Source organism: Patella vulgata, chromosome 4, assembly GCF_932274485.2.
Source record: "Patella vulgata chromosome 4, xgPatVulg1.2, whole genome shotgun sequence".
Classification (NCBI taxonomy): domain Eukaryota; kingdom Metazoa; phylum Mollusca; class Gastropoda; family Patellidae; genus Patella; species Patella vulgata.
In genome coordinates this window covers 22328914-22350195 of record NC_065882.2, presented here as the reverse complement: position 1 = coordinate 22350195, position 21282 = coordinate 22328914, and the positions used below count along the sequence as shown (strand labels likewise).

At 32.8% G+C, this 21282-nt stretch overlaps 3 protein-coding genes across 5 annotated transcripts in view; 1 reads left to right on the top strand and 2 right to left on the bottom strand.

Moving 5' to 3' along the window:
- Positions 1 to 113: 113 nt before the first annotated feature.
- On the bottom strand, positions 114 to 6923 carry LOC126818087 (uncharacterized). Its single transcript, XM_050545267.2, has 3 exons — positions 6759 to 6923; positions 5526 to 5871; positions 114 to 5123 (listed from the first exon to the last, which is right to left on the bottom strand). Exons 2-3 carry the CDS (start codon positions 5853 to 5855, stop codon positions 2139 to 2141), a joined length of 3315 nt encoding a protein of 1104 aa, XP_050401224.2. The 5' UTR covers positions 5856 to 5871; positions 6759 to 6923; the 3' UTR covers positions 114 to 2138.
- On the top strand, positions 6669 to 11443 carry LOC126818093 (zinc finger protein 568). The gene is made up of 2 exons (XM_050545289.2): positions 6669 to 7069; positions 7573 to 11443. The coding sequence occupies exons 1-2, from the start codon at positions 6953 to 6955 to the stop codon at positions 9571 to 9573; spliced, it is 2118 nt and encodes a 705-aa protein (XP_050401246.2). The 5' UTR covers positions 6669 to 6952; the 3' UTR covers positions 9574 to 11443.
- LOC126818084 (TP53-binding protein 1) overlaps positions 11055 to 21282 on the bottom strand; it is a 42545-nt gene continuing 32317 nt past the window's right edge. For 2 of the 3 annotated variants that reach the window (XM_050545262.2, XM_050545264.2), the window contains exons 25-37: positions 20683 to 20758; positions 20247 to 20326; positions 19827 to 19899; positions 19260 to 19460; positions 18817 to 18944; positions 18220 to 18411; positions 17336 to 17425; positions 16933 to 17100; positions 15804 to 15895; positions 15349 to 15474; positions 14873 to 14946; positions 12760 to 12893; positions 11055 to 12397 (exon numbers count right to left, since the gene is read on the bottom strand). In XM_050545262.2, coding sequence (XP_050401219.2) covers positions 12213 to 12397; positions 12760 to 12893; positions 14873 to 14946; positions 15349 to 15474; positions 15804 to 15895; positions 16933 to 17100; positions 17336 to 17425; positions 18220 to 18411; positions 18817 to 18944; positions 19260 to 19460; positions 19827 to 19899; positions 20247 to 20326; positions 20683 to 20758 — 1619 coding nt within the window. In that variant the 3' untranslated portion in view covers positions 11055 to 12212. The remainder of the gene's footprint in view (positions 12398 to 12759; positions 12894 to 14872; positions 14947 to 15348; positions 15475 to 15803; positions 15896 to 16932; positions 17101 to 17335; positions 17426 to 18219; positions 18412 to 18816; positions 18945 to 19259; positions 19461 to 19826; positions 19900 to 20246; positions 20327 to 20682; positions 20759 to 21282) is intronic. The other variant, XM_050545263.2, reaches the window with a different exon arrangement.

Below are 21282 nucleotides of genomic sequence, written 5' to 3'. Positions count from 1 at the left end.
GCATATCCATCACAGGAATTTAGAGATAAAATCATTATTCACACTGGTAATATTTTTTTTAAAAAAAGACCAAAAAACCCACTTGATCAAGTTGATCCTGTCAAGCTGTTTATTATTACTGTCGCCTTAAATGCCAAAATGGTCTAATAAACACTAAGACTAAGAAACAGTGATATGGACAGGCCCTAGAATTGGACATAATCCCATTGATGTATTTAATGTGTCTCATCTGTGCATAATCTATTTTCAACCCGCCAACAGTTAGGCTGATGTCCTCTGCTGCAATCCCAAAATAAATAGATGACACAAATTGATTAATTAATTGCACATTTATTTTTTTTAAAAGTATCAAGCAATCATACTAATTATCTATTCTTAGTCTTACCAGAAAATCTTAATGATCGAATGCAATCAAGATTTTGAAGCACCTGACATTGAATCTCTACACTAAGTAATAGTATCATCCTACTCTCCATAAGTTAGAATCAAACATTATCTTGTCTCAAAGCATCAACCAATGAAATGGCTTAGCTTTGCTTAACTTTAGTGGAAAATGTTAATCATCTAACTCAGTCAAGACATTCATCTAATAAACATTTACACCTAGTTTAATCATTCTGCCTTAATTAAAAGCAAATTGTAGAAAATGCTCATTATCGAACTTAGCCAAGATATTGATGTAATGAAACTATACACCAAGTTTCATCACTCTCACTTGATTACAACCAAAGTTATCGTGTCCCAAATCATCAACGAATCTCTGCTTACCCTAAGCAGAAAATGCTCATCTTCAAACTCCATCAAGGCATTCACCTAATAAAAACACCTACACCAAGTTTGAACATTCTAGCTCAATTGTAAGGAGAATTATTGTGTCCCAACAAATGTGATAGACAGCCAGCCAGCCAGGGGACAATTAAATATTAGAATTAGGATGTAAATGTACATTAAAGAGGGTAAATGTTCAGATTTCCCCATATTACAAACTATACACTGATGGTTTTTACAGTACATTCTTCGAAGAATTGCAGTATGTTTCTGGTCGCCTAAACAAATCAGTAATTGTTCTTCTTAGAGATACATTATGTAAGATTAGATAAAGAGTTGACCATTCTTGCCATAATAGCTCAAAAATAGATAGTGTTAAATAAAAATATTGAAAATTTCTTTCAAATTACTTCATTCTGAGTCAAGTTATCACAGCCTGTAGTTTTGTGGTATATTCGAGACTCTCCTTCACATTTTTAAATTAAATTTTTAAATGGTGAACCGTTCTAATCCAGTTAAAATCTTGATTATCCGATGCCATAGAGAGTTGATTATGGTCTTGTTTTGTTAATAAATGTCTAATTAATAGTTTATATAACATTTCAGGCCTAAAGAAAGACCTGCAATAGCCAAATTTAGCTCTTGCATAAGGTATTTTTAAGAAGTGTTATAGTTTATTGCTCTATCCAGTTACTAAATATGCATCTACAGGATTGTTACCAAATTATATTTAATGTGAGAGAGAGAGATAAATGGGGTATAACGTCCACTCATCACAGTAATTCGCTTGCGTGTAGGGGTCTTTAGCAGTGGGAAGATTACAAAACTGGAGGACCCGGAAGAAAACCCACAAGGTTGGACAGGTGACCTTGACCCCTCTCCTTGTCACATACAACCGGGGAATCGAAACCATGCCAGTTGACTCAATGACAGATCTTATGATGCAACACGCATGATTGTGCTAACTATTTGGCCATCCACCCCCACCCCTATATTTAATGCACATACCGGTAATTGATTTTAATACATAACATGAAACGACATGATTTTAATAGCATGAACATAATATGTAGTAACAAACAATTTTATAATCAAATGTAAAGCCTACACAAACATAATGTAGTAACAAACAATTTTATAATCAAATGTAAAGCCTACACAAACAAATTGATGAAATATTTAATTTAAATAATTTTAAGTCTTGCAAAGCTTCATTAAGTGATATAGTGACATATCTTTGTTGGGTTCAAATATAGTATATCCACATTGTTCAGATTAACCATTAAAATTTTAATCTCCAAATTGTACAATTTTGACCATTCAAAATTAGTATGGTAATGATTATAATTTCCAAAACAGCAAACTGTTTTTCACTTTTTAACAATAACATATGTCACAGATGGAGATTCATAATTTTCCGCAGTTTCTGCTAAAATATTTAAATCAGAAGTTTCCATTTCATCAACTATAGTCACATTTTCACCTTCTATTGTTTGATAGACAACATTTTGAGAATCATGATATTGTATGTGTGAATCACCAGTAACAACTGTATCTGTACTATCTGCTAAGTAACCCTGTATTTCTTCTCCATCTTCTGTTGTGTAAATATACTGAGTGGTAGTTCCTTCCTCCTCTCCTGTGATGGCATTAAGAAAAACGATTTCTTCTGTGGTTGGATTCACTACATTAGTAATATCAATGTACTCCTGTTTTACCTCTATGTTCATGTGTTCTAGTTTATTTAGACTCTTTTTACGCCTGTTTGCATGAGAAATGACATGTTTCTTTAAAGACTGTTTGCAAGAAAAGAACCGTTCACACTCGTGACAACCGTATGGTTTTTCTCCCGTATGAGATCTAGTATGTTGAGTCAGATGGCAACTGTACCGGAAGGTGGCTCCACAAGTTACACAAAGATATGGTCGTTCACCTGTATGAATACGTCTGTGAGAAACAAGTGTACCTTTCTGTCCAAAGGATTTACCACAATCTTGACATGTATAATTGCGTATATTTAGATGACTATTTCTATGACTTTTTAATGCGATACTTGTTGCAAATGTCTTTCCACAATCCTCACAAACACCCCCTTCGGCAGGTATACGCGTATGAACTTTCAAATGCTTTGTATATAAATTCTTATTGTTGAAAACTTTACCACAGTACTCACATGTTAGAGTTGTCTCACATGCTTTATTACGCAAATGTTTATTCAATCCACCTACTGTCTCAAATGTTTTCTCACATTTTTTACATGAATGTGCTCTTTCTCGAGGAGCAAGTAGATGTTTACGTCTGTGAATTTCTAAAGACACTTCATTTGAAAATGATGAGTGGCAGTATTCACATTTGAATTTACAATCCAACTTACAAAATTTATCCGTTCTATGATGTTTCAGAAGACCACTTCGCGTAGAATAAGCTTTCTGGCAAAGTTGGCACTTGTGTCTACCATCCTCTATCTCATGTTCATGAGTAGTTAAGTGCATCTCGTACAGATATTTACTGTCAAATTCTTTCTTACAAACCTTACAAACATCTTTTACATCTGTTTTCTTTCGATGTTTTTGGAGATGTCTTAGAAGACCTGTTCTGGTTTGATATTTTTTTGGACAAAATTTACAGGTATGTAATCTAATAATGGATTTAAATTTACTACCAAACCTCTTCTCATATTCATCATCATCAAATATAGAAAAGTCAGTTTCATTATCATCAACATTATTATCAGGAAGGATGCCTTTCTTAGAATCCATTGTATCGGATGGTGGCAATGGTGTAATGGTAATAGATTCCTTTTCAAGTGCATCTTCATTTTGATTTATGGAATCTGTCAAAGTTTTGGTAGTTTCTGTTTTAACTATATTCGCAGGAACAGGTTCAACTGGAGATGCTTCCTTGTTATCACTGCCTTCCGATAAAGATAATATAGCTTTTGCCAATAATGATTCAGTTGAGGTTTCTTCATTTCTTGCAGGAGCATCTGAAGAAACAGATGTAATGGCCTGAATAATTCCATCTGGGTCTTGTTTGATTATGACTTTAGGAGTCAACGGTACTGGTATTCTTTCATCTACTTGGGTTGCATCGGTTATATTAGTAACTTTTGGTGAAGTTGTAGTCTGTCTGTCTGTTTTTGTTGGTGTCTTCAATGGTGTCTTCGTTTCCTTTTGTTGTTTGACACTATTATCATCATCTTCTGTAATCTCTTGCTTTGCTGTCATTTCTTTCCATTTCCATGTAGGCTTCCTTTGTCTTTTACTCTCTCTTTTTATTGGTATTTCAATAGTTTGATCTTCACAAGTGTTTGTTGGTCTCTTTATTCCTTTAATTGGAGTAGCCCTGTTGGCACTAGGTTTTTCCATATCTTTTATTTTAGTAGGTTGCTCCTCACTAGTGTTTATTGGTCTTTTAATTCCTTTATTTGGAGTTGATCTGTTGATATTCTTAGGTTTTTCCAAATCTTTTACTTCAGTTGTTTGCTCATCACTGGTTTTTATTGGTTTTTTAATTCCTGTATTTGGAATAGACCTGTTGACATTAGGTTTTTCCAAATCTTTTATTTCAGTAGTTTGCTCATCACTATTGTTTGTTGGCCTTTTTATTACTTTATTTGGAATCGATTTACTGGCATTATTAGGTTTTTCCAAATCTTTTACCATTGCTTTTGCTTCTTTTGGTATTGTTTTTTCAGCTTTATTTACAGGTGCTACTTTCTTGGTAGGCATTTTGCTAGGTGATTTATCAGAGACAATTTTTGATACTTTCTCTTGATTTTCAGTTGCTGAATGCGAAGGAGATTTTGCTACATCATTCTTGGGTAACTCACCTGTGTTACGTTTGGATCTTCTCAAAGATGATTTTGGTGATTCATTGGCTACCTTTTCTGTAGCAGTTACGTTTTCATTGTCAGTTGTTTTTTCATAATGTCCAGCTTCTGTCTCAAAATTATCATGTTCATCATCGCTATTATTTTCATTCTTTATGGGGGTTTTATCAAAATCAATCTTCCTTTTCATTTGAAAATGGATGTCTGCTTGTAACACTTTTAAGTTCTCGCCTCCTGATTTGGGGGTTTGCTTTTTTATTACCGTTACTGGGCTGAGATTATTTTTCATGTTTGGATTGACTGGTGGATTTTGTGCAACTGTTTCAATGGGCTGAACAGCTCGTTCCTTGCCCCCTTGTAAAAAGGTTGGACATTTTATAGTCATTGTAGTGCTGAAATTGGTTTTGCCTAAGAAATCATCTTTCAAAATGTACTGGTCTGGTTTTTTAACAAGGAATTTAGAAATGCTCTCATTAATCTTCTCTTGTTTACTGATGTTGATTATTTGAGAATCTCCTTCAACCTGAAAACAGATAAAAGAAAATATATGTTTAAGTTAGGATAGATTGTGACTGTCAGAACAATAGTTGCATTGATAAACAGTAAGGTACTTTTATAAATTGTAGGTTTATTTGACAAGACATTTATAAGACTATTAATTTTACAGGTGAATAGGGGCAAATATTCATACAAAGATTCACAAGAGAAATTACCGTACGGGCTGATCGTGAAAGACTTGGGGTTTTTTTACAGGCCAGTCATACAGAAATTACACCAGACTAGTTATTTTACAGGTCAATCATGCAGAGATTTTTCAGAGGAGATATTTTACAGAGATACATTCAGGGTCATTCCCTACAGGATTTGGGATGTTATTTGAATCATTTATATTAATTCAGAATGTTGCATGATATTCATTTCTCACCTCTTCAACATTAGATTTCACCACTTTACCATCTGATGAAATGGTCTGTACAGTAACCTTTCGATATCCTACTACTTTAAAAAATGCTTCATATATTGTCTTTTGAATTTGGTCAGGCTTCTTGACTGTAGTTGACTTTATAGGAGTACTAGGTAAACTTGTAATATCTGGTGTATCATTATGTGTTACTTCATCCACGATAGTCTGAACAGATATTGTTTGTGTTGGGACACGTTCCATTAGATTTATTTTCCTTATGTCCTTGGGTAAAATTGAAACCATTTTACAACTTGGTTTTGGATGTAATGTGTTTGGTACTTTACCCTCCATGACAGATAAATGGATTCTATAAAAGAAAGAAACAACATGTAGTTTCATCAGTTTTTAGTGTTTTGTACATGCTCATACATTCATTGAGATAAAAAAATTTGAAAACATTGAAAGATTATTAGGCGACAGCTAACAATGACGTCAAAATACAAAATAATCAGATGTTTACAAGAAATTGTGGATGATGTTTGTGGAACTTAATTAGAAAACTCCTACTCGAATTCCAACTGTCAAGTAATAATTCTTTTACGTACATGCCACTGTATACACTAGACCTTGGTTTTTCGTCTGATTCTAACGACTATATGTTGTCCCTTGCCAGGTCCTCCCGTAACAACAGATGAACTTGCTCGGCCAACACCAGGATAGAAGTACATGGGACCTCCCGGTTAGCAATCTAATGTCTTACTCACTGAGCCACCGTGGCTCACAAGAAAAGTAGGATGTTAAACCCGTTTTTAAAAATGTTTTAAATTTCTACGGTATTAAATAGGCTACTACCAACTACTATTACTTAATTACTATACTAAGTGTAGTAGTACTGCCACTACTGGTACTAATATTCACAGATAGAGATACAGGCACCTGATATGAGGTACTACGTAGCCTACCAAAGGCTACAATATTTCTGTTTTTCTCTAGATCTAATGAAACAGAACGTGGGAAACTATAATACAAGTTGTTTGCTTTTATTAATTAGTTGTTTCTATTAAGAAGAGGGTAAGCTTTGGTTAGATCCAGAATAAATGAAAAGACGCTATGAATATGGCTTTTCCGGTTGTTCTCGTTCTTGTTTTAGACTAGCCTGGACATAGAAGGTCCAAAAATGACCTAAGCTATCAACCGAAGAATTCATTGATAACTGGTGCACAACATATCTATATATCCGTGTATTTTAGTTACCTGAAAATACCAGGATTTGGCGAAAAGAAATGTAATAGCAAGCAATGACAAATTTCTCCTCTCTTTCCCTCCAAATTTTATTAGCAACCGGAAGTAAAATGACAATCCTGAAAAATGCACGCGTTGCCTCCCTTTGATCAACATCAGATTGTAAACAAAACATCACCATCGAAATCGAAATCAAGACAGGAAACATGGAAAGTTGCGAGTCTAAAACAGAACTGTTTCTTAAGTTTTGTATAATTGTAAATAAATATCCTGAAGCCAATGATTCTAAACACACCATTATGAAAAATAGAAAAAGGACAAAGGTAGGCCACGGTATTTGTTACAAATTTGTAATTATTGTATTATTTATTACTAAGTATTAGGGCCTAATCAGGTAGGGCCTATTCAGAGATTGACTTTTTTTAAATTTTAATACGGGTATTAATATTATGTGTGTGTTTCAGTGTCCTGTTTTTTGTCCCCCTTTTCAAGCTAAACCACTTTGAACTGGTTTGATTTCATGTGATTATTTTAATTAGTGACATCTTAATTTTCCAAAAAAGTTTACAAGTTTTATTACACAACAAAACCCAATGTCAAAAGTCCATTTGATAATAAACCGGTAAAACCACTTGCTGATAATGCACATTCACTACAAACTTAGAGATGTCAATTAGAGACTCATGATCTTTTACAAATCTTTCGAAAAAATAGCTATAATTGTATTGTAATTACCAGTACTGATATGTTTTAATTTGATCATGTGACTTTCTATTCTCTCATGTATTGTAGTATTCTAATTAATGATTAGTTTTATGTTTTCCAGATAGAAGAGGAACCATTCTTGATAAAGATTACTTACGAAAAAGATGCTACAGATATTGAGGAACTTATTAAATCAATCAGATGTAAACTAATAAAACTTATCAGTAAAAATATGAAAAACTTGATCAACTATGAAAGAGAAAAAATAATGACTGAAGTTATTGAGGACTCAAACTGCAGTTATCAGAATAAATCCATCAAAAATTCTAGAAAAGCTAGATCTACTACAGAAAGATTTAGACAGATAAAATTTGTTCAGCAAATAAATGCAGCCAACAAACTTTCAATTAACAACTCCACAAAGATTGATAAAGAAATTCTGCTGAATTCAAAAAATGTTGAAGATGATCCAGCGAACGTAATGAGTAGTGTATCAACGGCTCACGACAGCAATTGTGATTATGATAGTGATAATGAAGAAGATAACAGTGTAGAGGATGAGGTTAATATGTATAATAAAGAGGATATGACTCGAGATATGGCAAAACCACCAATACCATTACCTGAGACAAGAAAATCTACAGATAACATACACCCTAACACCTTATTAACTGTCAAATCTAATGGATCTGATGAATTCAGGTGTGAAATATGTGAAAGAAATTTGACCACCAAAGGCAGCTTAAAGCGACATATCTCACACCAACATGCCCTGAACAAAGTTAGAACATTTACATGTCATAAATGTCAGAGAGTTTTCAATAACTTGTATTCATTGAACATTCACAAACAAACCCACTTAAACCAACTGCCTTCAGGAAAATTTTCATGTCAGTCTTGTTTTAAACAGTTTGTAAGTCGTTCAACATACCTGGTTCATGCCAGATTAGGTGTTTGTGGGCCTCCAGCTTTTTCCTGTGATCCATGCGCTAAATATTTCACCCAAGAGAAGACTTTTAATATTCATATGAAAAGACACATCATTAACACTAAAAATAGTGATTCTTATATAAGATGCAACAAATGTAATCAAACATTTTCTTCAAAGAATGGCTTCAGAAAACATACCCAAAAAGCTACATGTTTAAGTACGTTTGTTTGTCAGAAATGTAACAAGACATTTAAACAACAAAATCTTCTCAAAGCACATCTACAATCACATGTTAGTCAGAATCCGGAAAATGGTTTCCGATGCACAAAATGTTTAAGACTCTTTGCAACCCAAAGAGGATTCAATGCACATGAAAAGCAGTGTTCAACTAAACAAAACGTAAAACGAAAGGAAAATTTAAACAAATCATCTAATTATATTTGTGAAATATGTGGAAAAAATTTCACTCAAAGCAGTTCTTTGCATAAACATACTCGAAAACACAGTACAATCCGTCCATATAAATGTCAACCGTGTGGGAAATGTTTTTACGATCAATTTGGATTACAAGTTCATACCAGGATACATACAGGTGACAAACCATACTTATGCAATGTATGCGGTAAATCTTTTATATCAAATAGTAAGTTAAAACGTCATATAAAATCACATGACAAACAATCTACAAAAAGTTACAGATCAGAATCGACAGTAAGAAATATTGAAGCTCGACTTAAAAAACAAGAGAAAGAGTCTTCAGATTTCCAACATCCAGATATAAGAGCAACAGAGGTGATTTCATCCCAAAATGTTAATATGAATCAGATAAATAATACAATGATTGGTCCAGCCGAAATGATTCCTGAATATACAAAATATGATACACCAAGTCAGAATAAGAATTATTCCACTATGGATAACTTTATGACTATCCCGAAGGAGAAGAATGATTATAATACCAGTACAAGATATTTCATTGATACATCATTTAATGAGCAGATTCATCCGGATAATTATCATTATAACATTCCCCCTCCTCCCTATCCTGGTCCATCGTACATTCCAAACACAGACTATAATCATGACAATGTAAGTGATGTAAATGATTATCATCTGTTAGAATTCAATTCTTATTTGCCATCATATAATATATACAATGTTTCAGAACATATCAGCACGATTCAGAAGTAAAACCCTAGAGTAAACCAGCGGTTGCCAGGCAAGATACGCCCACATTTTGCAAGAGATGGATAGAGAACAAGCTACAATCAGGGGCCATAATCCAGGAAGTTATAGCCTGAAATGCTCAAATATATCGAAATGGGCTGAGATATTTGGAATATAAAGATATATTTTATGTTTCATCAAAATCGGATAACAATTGTGACTTCTATAAGAGAGTCCACAACCTTGGTATTACATAATTTTCACTATTTGCGTACAAGTAGCGGCCATTTTCGCACTCAACCGTCATTAAGGTGTGACGGCGATACATTTAAACACTTTTTAAAATCGGATAAAAATTGTGATCTCTAGAGGATCCACCTAAAAACATGATTTTTCGTACAATCAGGGGATATAATCCAGGAAGTTACCAATCGGTTTTTTATAGTTCAAAATTTCATATTACTTGTCTTCACTACACTAGGATCTGGAAGAGTTGTTGTATTACCAGCGTTTTGGTTGAAGTGAGGGATAAGCCAATGAAACAGACTGTTACATCGACTTCTTGGCATGCCATGCATGGAACTGTGGGTAAACCACTAGAAACGTGAACACTGATTGATTAATCAATGTCTGACGTCTAAGGGTCAAAAGCCGCTCGTACGACCCCTGAAACGACCTTATAGTACAACTTGTCAGATCTTCATGTAGTGTAGGCCATCGAAAGTATAAAAAACAAAATGAAATATAGATTTGTATTTTAATCAGATTGGGAAGTTACCGTACTATATGCACAAATATGGAAAGGAACCAAGATCTATGGATTATAATCATACATTTCAAGTTTCATCAAAATCGGATAAACATTGTGAACTTCTAGAGTCTCCACAACCTTGTATTACATACTTTTACACTATTTGCGTACAAGGAGCTGGCATTTTGTCCAGCAGTTTGGGTTAGATTTTTACGAATTTTGAACTCAACCTTCATTGATGTGTAACAGTGATATATTTAAACATTTTTTAAAATTGAATACAGGTCCACAAGCTAAAAAATGCAGTCTTTCGAACAATCAGGGGCCATAAGTTACGTTCGGATATGTGCGAATATCAAAAGGAACAAAGATCTTTGGGTTATAAACATGTATTTCAAGTTTCATCAAAATCCACACCCTTGATATACCATATAATTAAGATCTTTGTGATATAAACATAAATTTAAAGTTTCATCAAAATTGTGGCCTCTAGAATGTCCACAAGCTAAAAACGTGATTTTTCATACAATCAGGGGCCATAATCAATGAAGTTTTGATCCAATACATGCCAATATCTAAATGAACCAAGATCTTTTGGAGATAAACCTATATTTCAAGTTTCATCAAAATCGTATAAGAATTGTGACCTGTAGAGTGTCCACAAACAAATTGTGGACGTCCGGACGGACAGGAGCAACAACAATATACGTCCACATGAAAATGTGGGCGTATAAAAACTAACTGTAAAACAATATTATTATTCTTCTTCATACGATTAAGTTTTTATTGAATACAATCAGTGCTGTGTAATGATATAACCATTGTGGTATATACTAGTTGCTTGACAAGGCATATAATTTTTAAATATAAAGCTTGATGACAATAATATTCAAAGTAAGACAACTCTGCCTATTTACGATTTATACACATTTTGGAAGATTATCTGAGAACCAGACTATTACTTCTGTAGGACCTTACAAGCTTTATTCACAAATATATATAGGACTGCTCATTTAATGTACCAGAATATAATCAAATATATAAACTGAAAAGTTATTGATATTAAAAGATCATTGATTTTTTTTATTACCAAGATTGACATATCTGAAACAATTTCGTTTTTGAATACATACATTTTATAAAGTTGTTATTTTTTCTTTTTATTTTATGTACAAATAATTTATTATAGTTAAAAGTTTGCATAAAAAAAATTCATGCAAACCTTTATATACATATTTTTTTCCATATTAAAAATGATTTTAAAAATATACCATTAGAATTATTTCATATAATGTAATATGTTAAATCTTTTATATACTACATCCATACATACATTGTACATATTGGAATATATTATATTATTAAATAATATTTTGTTGTATTAAATGATTACAATAAACTTTGACTTTTTTAAAAGTTTACCATGCTGTGATGATTTTTGATTATAGACTCTCAGAAGTCTAGCTTCAATTTTTCACAGGAAGGATGAAACATATTGACATAGAAATTTAGACCAAATAGGCTAACAACAAATAATCCCCAGCATTGTAAAAACACGATTTTGAAATAACTGGTAATATAAAGTACTTGAACACATCACTTACATAAACAAAAAACATCCATCAATATACCATATTACTTAAATAACAAACTGGGCAAGTATAAACATTATTCTGTGTGTGAACAATAACAAATTTTACATCCAAAAGAATAAATGAAATACAATGGTGCATATATGTTGTAATTCTATTTGATCACACAGTTATTTCAAAAAGATATTCTAACAATCAGTGAAGACTTTACGTTGGTTTAATTATTATGAGACATTTATTTTTGACATTATTAAAACATGATTAAAACCAACTTTTTAGCACTTTAAAAAAGAAAATATTCCAAAAATGTCCATCATGGATTATTTTGGAGCATGGAAATCTGTTTTATATCTGGGATGACCACAAGCATCAACAATACGCCCTGTAATAAGACACTGTATAACCCATTCTGTTGATACTGTAGGAACTGATAACTGTTCAGCTTTTTTCTTTACTTGTTTTGTACAAGTACTGTCGGATATCACAACATCTAGTTTTATATTACCTGCAAATATACATATTATACATATACAGTCAATTTTGTTCAAACGGTCAATCACATTCAGCCACTTGTTGCTTATAATTCCTTGGAACATCGTTTCCCTTCATAATTGGTTTCACATGCTGTATTAAATGCACACATATATATTATATATATCATTTTCTTTTCCTCTCCTCTGTTAATTTGAAATAAATTAATGTAAAACAATTCTGGCAAAGTTTCAAATTTTGATACAAATATCTTAAACTCTGTCATCATCACAATTTAACAATAATGTTGATTGTATCTTAGCTTCGATCTTATAATTGCTAGGTAACTGAAATTTTTAGTTCAGTTATTATTGATAATATGCAAAGAAGTCTTACTTTTAACAGTAGGAAAACGTGTATATAGATTACACCGCCCTATACTTAAAATAGATGACCAAGCATTAACAAATTCCTTGCTTGAGGAATGTACCATAACATTCATACCAGCCAAACAACTACCACGACTATTCCTGAAATAAATAAAAGTGTAAAGAAGATTCTCTCTAAATTATAACAGGAACAGATCCAATAGATATTAATGTATTACTCATTCACTGAATAACTTTATATGCATAAGATAGGGTGATCCACATACAGAAAAATATGCAATAAACAAGCTATATTTGAGGCTTATTTTAACATACATGATGAGACTTGCCTTTAAAAACATCATTCATGAACAATTAAAGTATTGCTAAGTTAGATTTTTGTGTGATTTAACCATTTGAAAGTTTGTTTTCATCTTGTTGAAATTTTGTTCTGCCATTGCGCGTTGCGGCGGCAGATGTTTTGTCACAAAGTGTTAAGGTCCTTGGTCACATTAAAATCTCAACAAGTTGATCTGAAACTAGTGAAACAAATTTTCAATTTCTGCATTTGGGACTCTTTGTTATTTTTTGTACATGCAAATGGCGATTGAATTTAACATGTGTACGCATACAATGCACATACAAGAATTTCATAACCGCCAAGAACTGCGATGCAGTGATGGCGGGTTTCACAGGTGCCACATTACCATTTAACTGGCGCCACTTCTCGTATACCAGTGGAAATGTTAAACCGATTTCCACATGAGTGTATGGACACAGAATTAGCCAATAAATCTCGCAATATCAGTTTCATTTATCATTTATACAAGACTCGACACGATGGCATCGCTCACGTTATCAACAAAATATTTAAATTGGAATACAGAAATAACCAATTCGATTGTCTTTCGTCTGACATAAAATTTATTAAAATTTGAACAGAATTAATTCTTAAGCCTTATTAAAATGCGAAAAATCCTAAAGAGTGATCCAGACAAAAGTGGTTATTTCTTGGCAAGGGAAAATGTTAGAAACACTTTTTTGATATCTTTTTGATCGTATGAATTCATATTATTTGTCCATTGAAATCAAATATAATTTTAAACGAATTAAGAATGTCACTAATTAAAAACAAATATTTGTTTTGGAGGCTAAAAATACAGATTTTGCAAAAATGAATTACTTCCGATGATAATGAAAATGTTAAATTAGCTTTATGGAATCGTAAATGGCATTAGACAATACATGGTGAAAATTTTATGAAAATCAATCCGACAAGTAGTTTCTGAGATGTGCTCAAATGGAAAATAAAATAATAAGAAGAATAAGAATCTAAACAAAAAAATAATGTTTCACACTATGCAGTGTGAAACCCTAACAAGTGTCTGGAAAATGAAGACTACGAATACCAGCTTTGTTTCGGTTATTTTCATGTTGCAATTTTTTTCTGTGTATTTAAATCTAGCAACAACCCATCTCCTAAACTCACTAAGCCGGCAATCCACCACTGGGTTTTATGGTTAAATAAAAGTAAATTTCACAGTCTAGCAGTGTTGGTAAGTTGCCGCGATCATTAGTTTAAGAAATAGAAAAAGGACAAAACTACATCAGGTAACTCGGAACCGAAAACAGTTACAATGTATACATCATTGGTTATGTTCAATTAAATAAAAAATAAAATCGTCAAGATTTAGCCAAAGTTTTTATCAAGTTTGTAACTATGTATTTTTAAAAGTCCAGTACGTAAAATAGACATTTTTTTCATGGCTTCAATGATAAATAACAATCTCATTAAAATACAGATCTACATTTCATTTTGTTTTTTTTATACTTTCAATGGCCTACACTACATGAAGATCTGCCCGGTTGTAGCGATAGGTTGCGTCAGAGGTCATATGAGCGGCTTTTGACCCTATGACTTCAGACATTTGATTAACCAATCAGCATTGATGTTACTAGTGGATTACCCACTAGTGTCTATTTTGAGCGAATGTTTGCTGTCTGCTGTGCACAAGCGACCCTGATAACAGATAGAACAAGCTGAAAGGCCGATCAGATATAGTGAGCACCCTACATAAAGCAGTTCTTTCATGTGGTCTAAGGGGAGATAACTTTACACCTGGAGCTAAAAATGTAATTACCATTCTGCAATTTTTTTCTTCTCTAAATCAATGCCAGCTGGTAGAATATAAGATTTAAAATCAAGTATTTTATCCTGTAATAAGAAAAAACAGGTTAAAAGATATTTTCGTGTGTGTCCAAGAAATTTCAAATTGTCAAGACATACTGTACTACATTAAGTTAGTTTTGTCTAGTCTCAAAATGTCAATGAGACGTTTTATTTCATGCAATATTATTGACTAGATATTGCTTCATACAATCAGAAAAGTGACTCCATACCAGTCGAGGATGTATATTTTACAGTACATGTATATTTTGCACTTGACAAGGTGAAGATGCTGCCATCCATAATATGTAGTAACATACTTTTATTTTTCTATGGTTATCAGACAAATGGTTATTAAATATTTATTTTCAAGTTAACTGAATAATTCTATGACCTTTTGTTAAAATTATATTCCCAAATCATTTAGTATGTAATAAATTTTGGTTTTACCTGTGAACAGCAGAAAGTAATCCATAAATGTGATACACATGGTAAACCTGCTGATAATCCCTGGAGATATTTCACGGTTCTCTGATGTGAATCTGATATTATAAAACACTGATCATACTCATTTATCTGAAGAAAGAAAAATCATAATGAACTGCTACTATTTTGTCCACTGACAGTGAATTCAAATAAAACAACACAAGACTTGCCTTTCAATGGCAGGAAAAGAAGATAATATGAACAGTGGACCTGAACTTGATGTCATGTTGGTACATATCTCACTCACTCAGTGTACTTTTAATATGGTCTAATATTCGACAGTCTATCTATATTCTCTTTAAAATTTGGTTATATTGGAGAAAGACACAAATAAACAATGGTCATGCTCACATATAGAACATTCTGTCCAAATAATTTATTTTACACATGGTACCTTTTAAATTAAATGTATAACTTACTTTATCTTGGTCATATTTGTCTAATAAAATTCCTCCACCAGCTTTGATTAATCTTGATAATTCTACTTTATTAAAAGCAAGACTATCATCTTCTGGAATGAAAAATAATAAAGTACAACATCTCACTGTGTTTACAATGGATCAGATCAAAATATTAAGGCCAGTGGCCACATGCAGATTTCGTCAATGTCACGTGATGTAAACAGGGTTAGAGCACGTGATTGTTGTCGAGGATTGTGGGTTTGGGTAAGGGCTGGGTCTAGGGTTAGGGCTAGCCCTGTTTATATCTCGTGACCCTGACGAAATCTGGAGGTTGGCTTAATAGAAAGTAACATTATATGATTAAAGGTGTATTTGATTATAGTGCTGATTACCATATAAGTCACTGGACAAGAAATGAAGTGAAATGTAACGAAACATCCTACTGTTCTGTTCCTACTGGGCTAATTAATATGGGAACTGGATGATAACTTTCAATATGCTACACAGGTTGTTAGCACATGCTGTGAAATCCTCATAACAAAAAGAGACTTTAGATGACAAAAACTGGTGAAAAACCAAACACTATAGCACATTAATCATTACAGAGTGAAATATGCATGTTAATACCAAACATATTAGTTTCATTTTTCATGGTCAGTATGTCATGTGCTATTTTATGTTCTGAGTTTGGATTTTTGAGCTGCAAATGATAATTTCAACGAAGTCAACGGGAGTCGCAATGGCTCAGTGAGTAAGACACTGGCTCGCTAACCAGGAGGTCTCGGATTTGCTCTCAATGTTGGCAGAGAAAGATCCTCTGGATTTTAGTTGCACCGTTTTTCCCTTGTCAGTGGTGCAGGACAGAGGCCTGGCAAAACAGTTTCTAGTCGTTTGGATATAACAAAAAAATGAGGTGCACCTAAAAAAAAACAACCCTGGATAATTGGAATTCGAAATAAGAATAGGTCATAGCACCGCTGTCCAGACTATTGCCTAAGCCTGTCCTCATTAGCCCACGCGGTGATAAACCTCATTTCATTTTATTGTTCAGTGACATTGTGTGTTTATTTTTTAGATCAGTTTTTGAGTACTGGTTTCATATGACATCAAAGTTTACACTTAAAATATAAAACCCAAACCTACGTACCATCTGCTGAGTTTTCATCTGTAGAGGTTTCTAATGAAGAATCCTGTAGTTGCTTCTTTTCTTCCCTTTTCTGTTCTTTTGTTTTAGTAACATGAGTGAGTATAAAAGCTATTCCCTTAAATAAAGTCTTTTTAACTGTTGTACTGTCATTACTACTTTCAAACAGACCTACGCAAAAAAAAACCACAATGAGTTACTAGTCTTAATTATTCAGTCTATCAAAATCCTAGTAGTCTTGTATATCATCATTGAAAATTACAAATCAAGCAGAGTTAGTCCTCTATCACATGATACTAAGATAAAAATTTATATTTATTGGACAGTTGAGATGAATGATTCAACCCTTTACTGCTATAATTTCAAACATTCAAACAAATAATATAGCAAGCTTTGAATTCCTTACCCACTCTAAATTTACGAGGACTAGATTTTCTTGAGCTAGTGGATGGTGAATCAATTACCCCTGCTACAGATGAAGATGGTTGGTTATCTACTTAATAAATAAAAATATATATTACTATTAGGTGACTATATATGTTAGGCTATCAATATATATTAACTAGAAGAGTGCCGGGCTTCGCTCGGGGGTCATAACCCCGAAACCGGAAGTGGTAGACTAACGCCACCTGGCCTATGTTACTCCCCGGTCGAGCTACCCCTATACCCCAAATTTCAGACTCGGCGGGCAGATCTAGTGTAGCCGCAAACCCCGAACAGACAGACAAACAGACAGACAGACAAACGACAGTCACAAATATTAGTATAGAAGATAAGAAAATATCGGCATTTGCAACAACCCTGTTAAATTTTGGTGGAAGCCTCATATCGTCAAGAAAAAGTTAAAATTTGTGAAAATGCCTCCATCCCATCCCACCCCTATAGGGCTAATGCAGTGGATAAAGACAAATCCAATGTGTGGAAATACAGAGTCAATGACAAAGTGGTCAATCAACTTCATTTTAACAAATATGTGCAATCTATCTACGAAATTTTGTTAAAATCCTTCAAAAGGTTTAGGAGAAGTTGAATATGTAACAGGTTAACAGACAGAATGACAATAGAGGGTATGAAATAGGCTCATTGGTCAGATTGGCTAAATTTTCACTAATTTTGTTTAGTTTTATAGGTTTCTAATCAGGACAATTGGCTTATTTCACATCCTTGTATCACTGCAAACTGCAAAATCCTAGATAATAACAGTCAATAATTACACATGATCTTCCCTCTAAACCAATCTTGGTATCTTTTAAAAACATTTTGATTCAAAATACTAATTATGGTACAAACCTTTATCAGTTTCTTCCACTTTTTTCCCTTTTGGGGTAGGTGTACTGGTTGCCATCGGCCCACCTTCACGTAATTTACGTTTTCTGCCACGCCTTTTGACATCAGTTGATTCAGGTTCAGGCAGAGATGGCTTTTGTTCTTTAGGAGGATTCTTAGAAGCTGAACGACTTCTTTTACCTTCCATAAGGTTATCTGAAACAAGGTTGTGCAAGCATTATAAACAAAGCAAAAAATTGTTTTCAAAAATCATATCTTAACAGAACACAAATTCCATTGGAAACAGTTATATGACACAAGTACAACTTCCAACAAGTAACCCATTGTCGTTAATGCCTTAGCACAATGTTTCGACAAGTATCGTCTTAATGTACTTGATAATGACAAGACGATACTTGTCGAAATGTCATGCTTGAGTAATAAAACCATAAAAATTGTGTTAAGTTAATGTGTTTCTCAATTACTAAATGCAACTCAAAAGATTAAGGGTCATCTATGGATTGGTGATTCACTGTAATGGCAGTAAATACTTAATCGACAAATATTGAACTAAATAAATTTCCTATTTTTCTCTGTAATATGATTGCTTTGAAAACTAACCTAAAGATACATCTGCTAATTGAATAAAAGTAGACCCTACAGGTCCATGTGGTGAAATACGTATTTCTTCATCACTCATTAAACATGCTGCTTGACCTTCACTTAATATAACTTGACTGTGAGAATATCTAAAATGATAAAACACATACAATATATCAGCATTTTATTTCTTCAAATGCCAGACAACACACTAACCAGCAGACTTGAGAAGGGAAGTACAAGTATAACTTCTGACAAAGTTGGAAAAAACAAAATCACAACAACTCATTGGCTAAATGAGGGATCAAGTCTGGTCAGTTGAACACAAACTTCATAAAGATAATGTTAGATATTACTGCAGTATAAATATAAATGTTATATATAGCGATAGAGAAACGGAAGGGGTAATTTAAATTTTAATAACACTGCCATTCATTCACAACTAAAAAAATCCCATGACTAACCTTTGTTTTTGACCATTATCTTTTTCTACTTCATATTGCACTTCATTTGATACAGTCACACAATCCAAAATCATGCCTGTATCAAAATAACCATCATTAGATAATACCATTACACTTTGACCAATCGGCAATTGGTTAAGCAAGAGAACGTCTGGATTTTTCACATAACGTAGATCACCATCATCAAAAGACACTCTGATTCTGAAGACGTACAAATTTATATATAAACCATTCATAAATGAAAATTTTGTGAGAGTTATTAAAACATACACATATACAGATGATATTTCTCTATTAAAGACCTGTCTTCATTATCCCAGTCGGAGCAGACAGTAGGACGTTAAACCCTATGTCATTTCTTCTATTAAAGACTGGATTCAAGCAATACTTTATTCAAATTTGAACTGAAACATCTTCTTTAAACCAGATAAGAAGAAACAATAATCTGTAATGAGAGATTATTATAAATGCAGTTTTTGAATAAAGATTGTATGGTATGCATAGTATAAGAGTCAGAAAGTATTGCTGTGGGGTTTTTCTCTTCAAACAGAACTGGCAGTGCCATACCTTTTTGTTTCTAGGGTAACTATTTTGCCTGGGTAAAAATATCCATCTTTCCATTTAGCCATAACAACAGAACCTATAAAATATAATAATAGGTTTTGTTGGGCAGTTAATAAAGGAACAAAAAGTGTCAATTTAACTGTTTATTTTGATAAATTGGGTTACGCTCAATTCCTATTGGATTTGAAAATATAAATGAAGTACATCGATTTAGTAGTTGACCACAAATATGCATTTTGATACAAGTTGTCTGATTGTGCTAGATTATTCCATAGTGAGGCATTTTACCTTGTTGGTGAATCATGATAAATGAAAACTTAATACTAATTTTGTGTCATATTTTTCTCAATGATTTGGATGTTGGGGTTATGTATGTGAAGCTACAGACTGCTTCAGACTAATTGTGATTTACTTTGTACTTACCTGGTTCTAACTTACTAACATAACTAGTCGAACTTGATGTACCAATCTGTTCTTTTCCCACTAATAATGGTATTTCTGGGCTGAAAACATATTATATACATCAGGCTATGGGTCCATAAAACATGTATGCATGTGTAGCATTTGTACTCTTCAGATCAATATGCACAATTTGAAAAATTTAACACTGTGAAATCTTTAATAATCACTTAATATCTGTATACAGAATAATAACTTTTACTGACATTTCAGGCCTTAATAAGTTTACTGGCAATAGAGCACAGTTACATACAGAGAAAGTCTTCAATATTTAAAGACAGAAAAAAGATGCAGTTTTGATCAGTGAGAATACAGCAAGTCTATGATTATGTTGAATATATGATTGAAATCATAAATAAACAATTCATTAGTAAATAAGATAACAGTATAAAATAATGACCTTTGTTTCGAGCTATCTGTAGTTGTTGTACTACTGTTAGATTTTGTTCTGATAGATAATTTACTTCTTATTTTTGCTGAAATTCATAAAACCATATTAAATACAGTTTACAGCTTTAAGTGTTAAAAATATATAAATATTAGGATAATGTTAGAAATTGTCTTATATTTTGAAAAAATATCTTGCTTTAGGTAAACAAGATATGTCAAAATTTGAAGTGAAAGGTCTGATTTTTATTCCCTTTAAAAGTATGTCAATTTAGCCTATAATAATTGTTATTCTAGAATCTGTGGTTGAAGGATTCAACCCAGAAAGTACCATCGAGTAATGAGGCCTAATAAATTACTAAACAATCTACGAGGGTGGAATAGTTTGATGAAATGTTATTTACTTCCTTTACTACTTGAGGGTTTGCCTGAAATGAGTTACATATCTACTTGCTAGTGGAGTAAATTGAAAACCTTATACAATTTGAACAAGCCAACAGTGAGGCTGATGTCCCCCGCCGAAATCCGCAAATAAATAGATGCCACATATTAATTAATCGCACATCTATTTTTTTTCAAAAGTATCGAGCAATCAAACTGTTTATCAACTATA

What these genes read in the sequence shown, in the direction of transcription:
- LOC126818093 (XM_050545289.2), top strand. Translation starts at nt 6,953, where the DNA reads ATGGAAAGTTGCGAGTCTAAAACAGAACTGTTTCTTAAGTTTTGTATA. An exon ending in AAAATAGAAAAAGGACAAAG is followed by an intron (nt 7,070 to 7,572) that starts GTAGGCCACGGT and finishes TATGTTTTCCAG; the next exon opens with ATAGAAGAGGAACCATTCTT.
- LOC126818087 (XM_050545267.2), bottom strand. Translation starts at nt 5,855, where the DNA reads ATGGAGGGTAAAGTACCAAACACATTACATCCAAAACCAAGTTGTAAA. An exon ending in TGAAATCTAATGTTGAAGAG is followed by an intron (nt 5,124 to 5,525) that starts GTGAGAAATGAA and finishes ATCTGTTTTCAG; the next exon opens with GTTGAAGGAGATTCTCAAAT.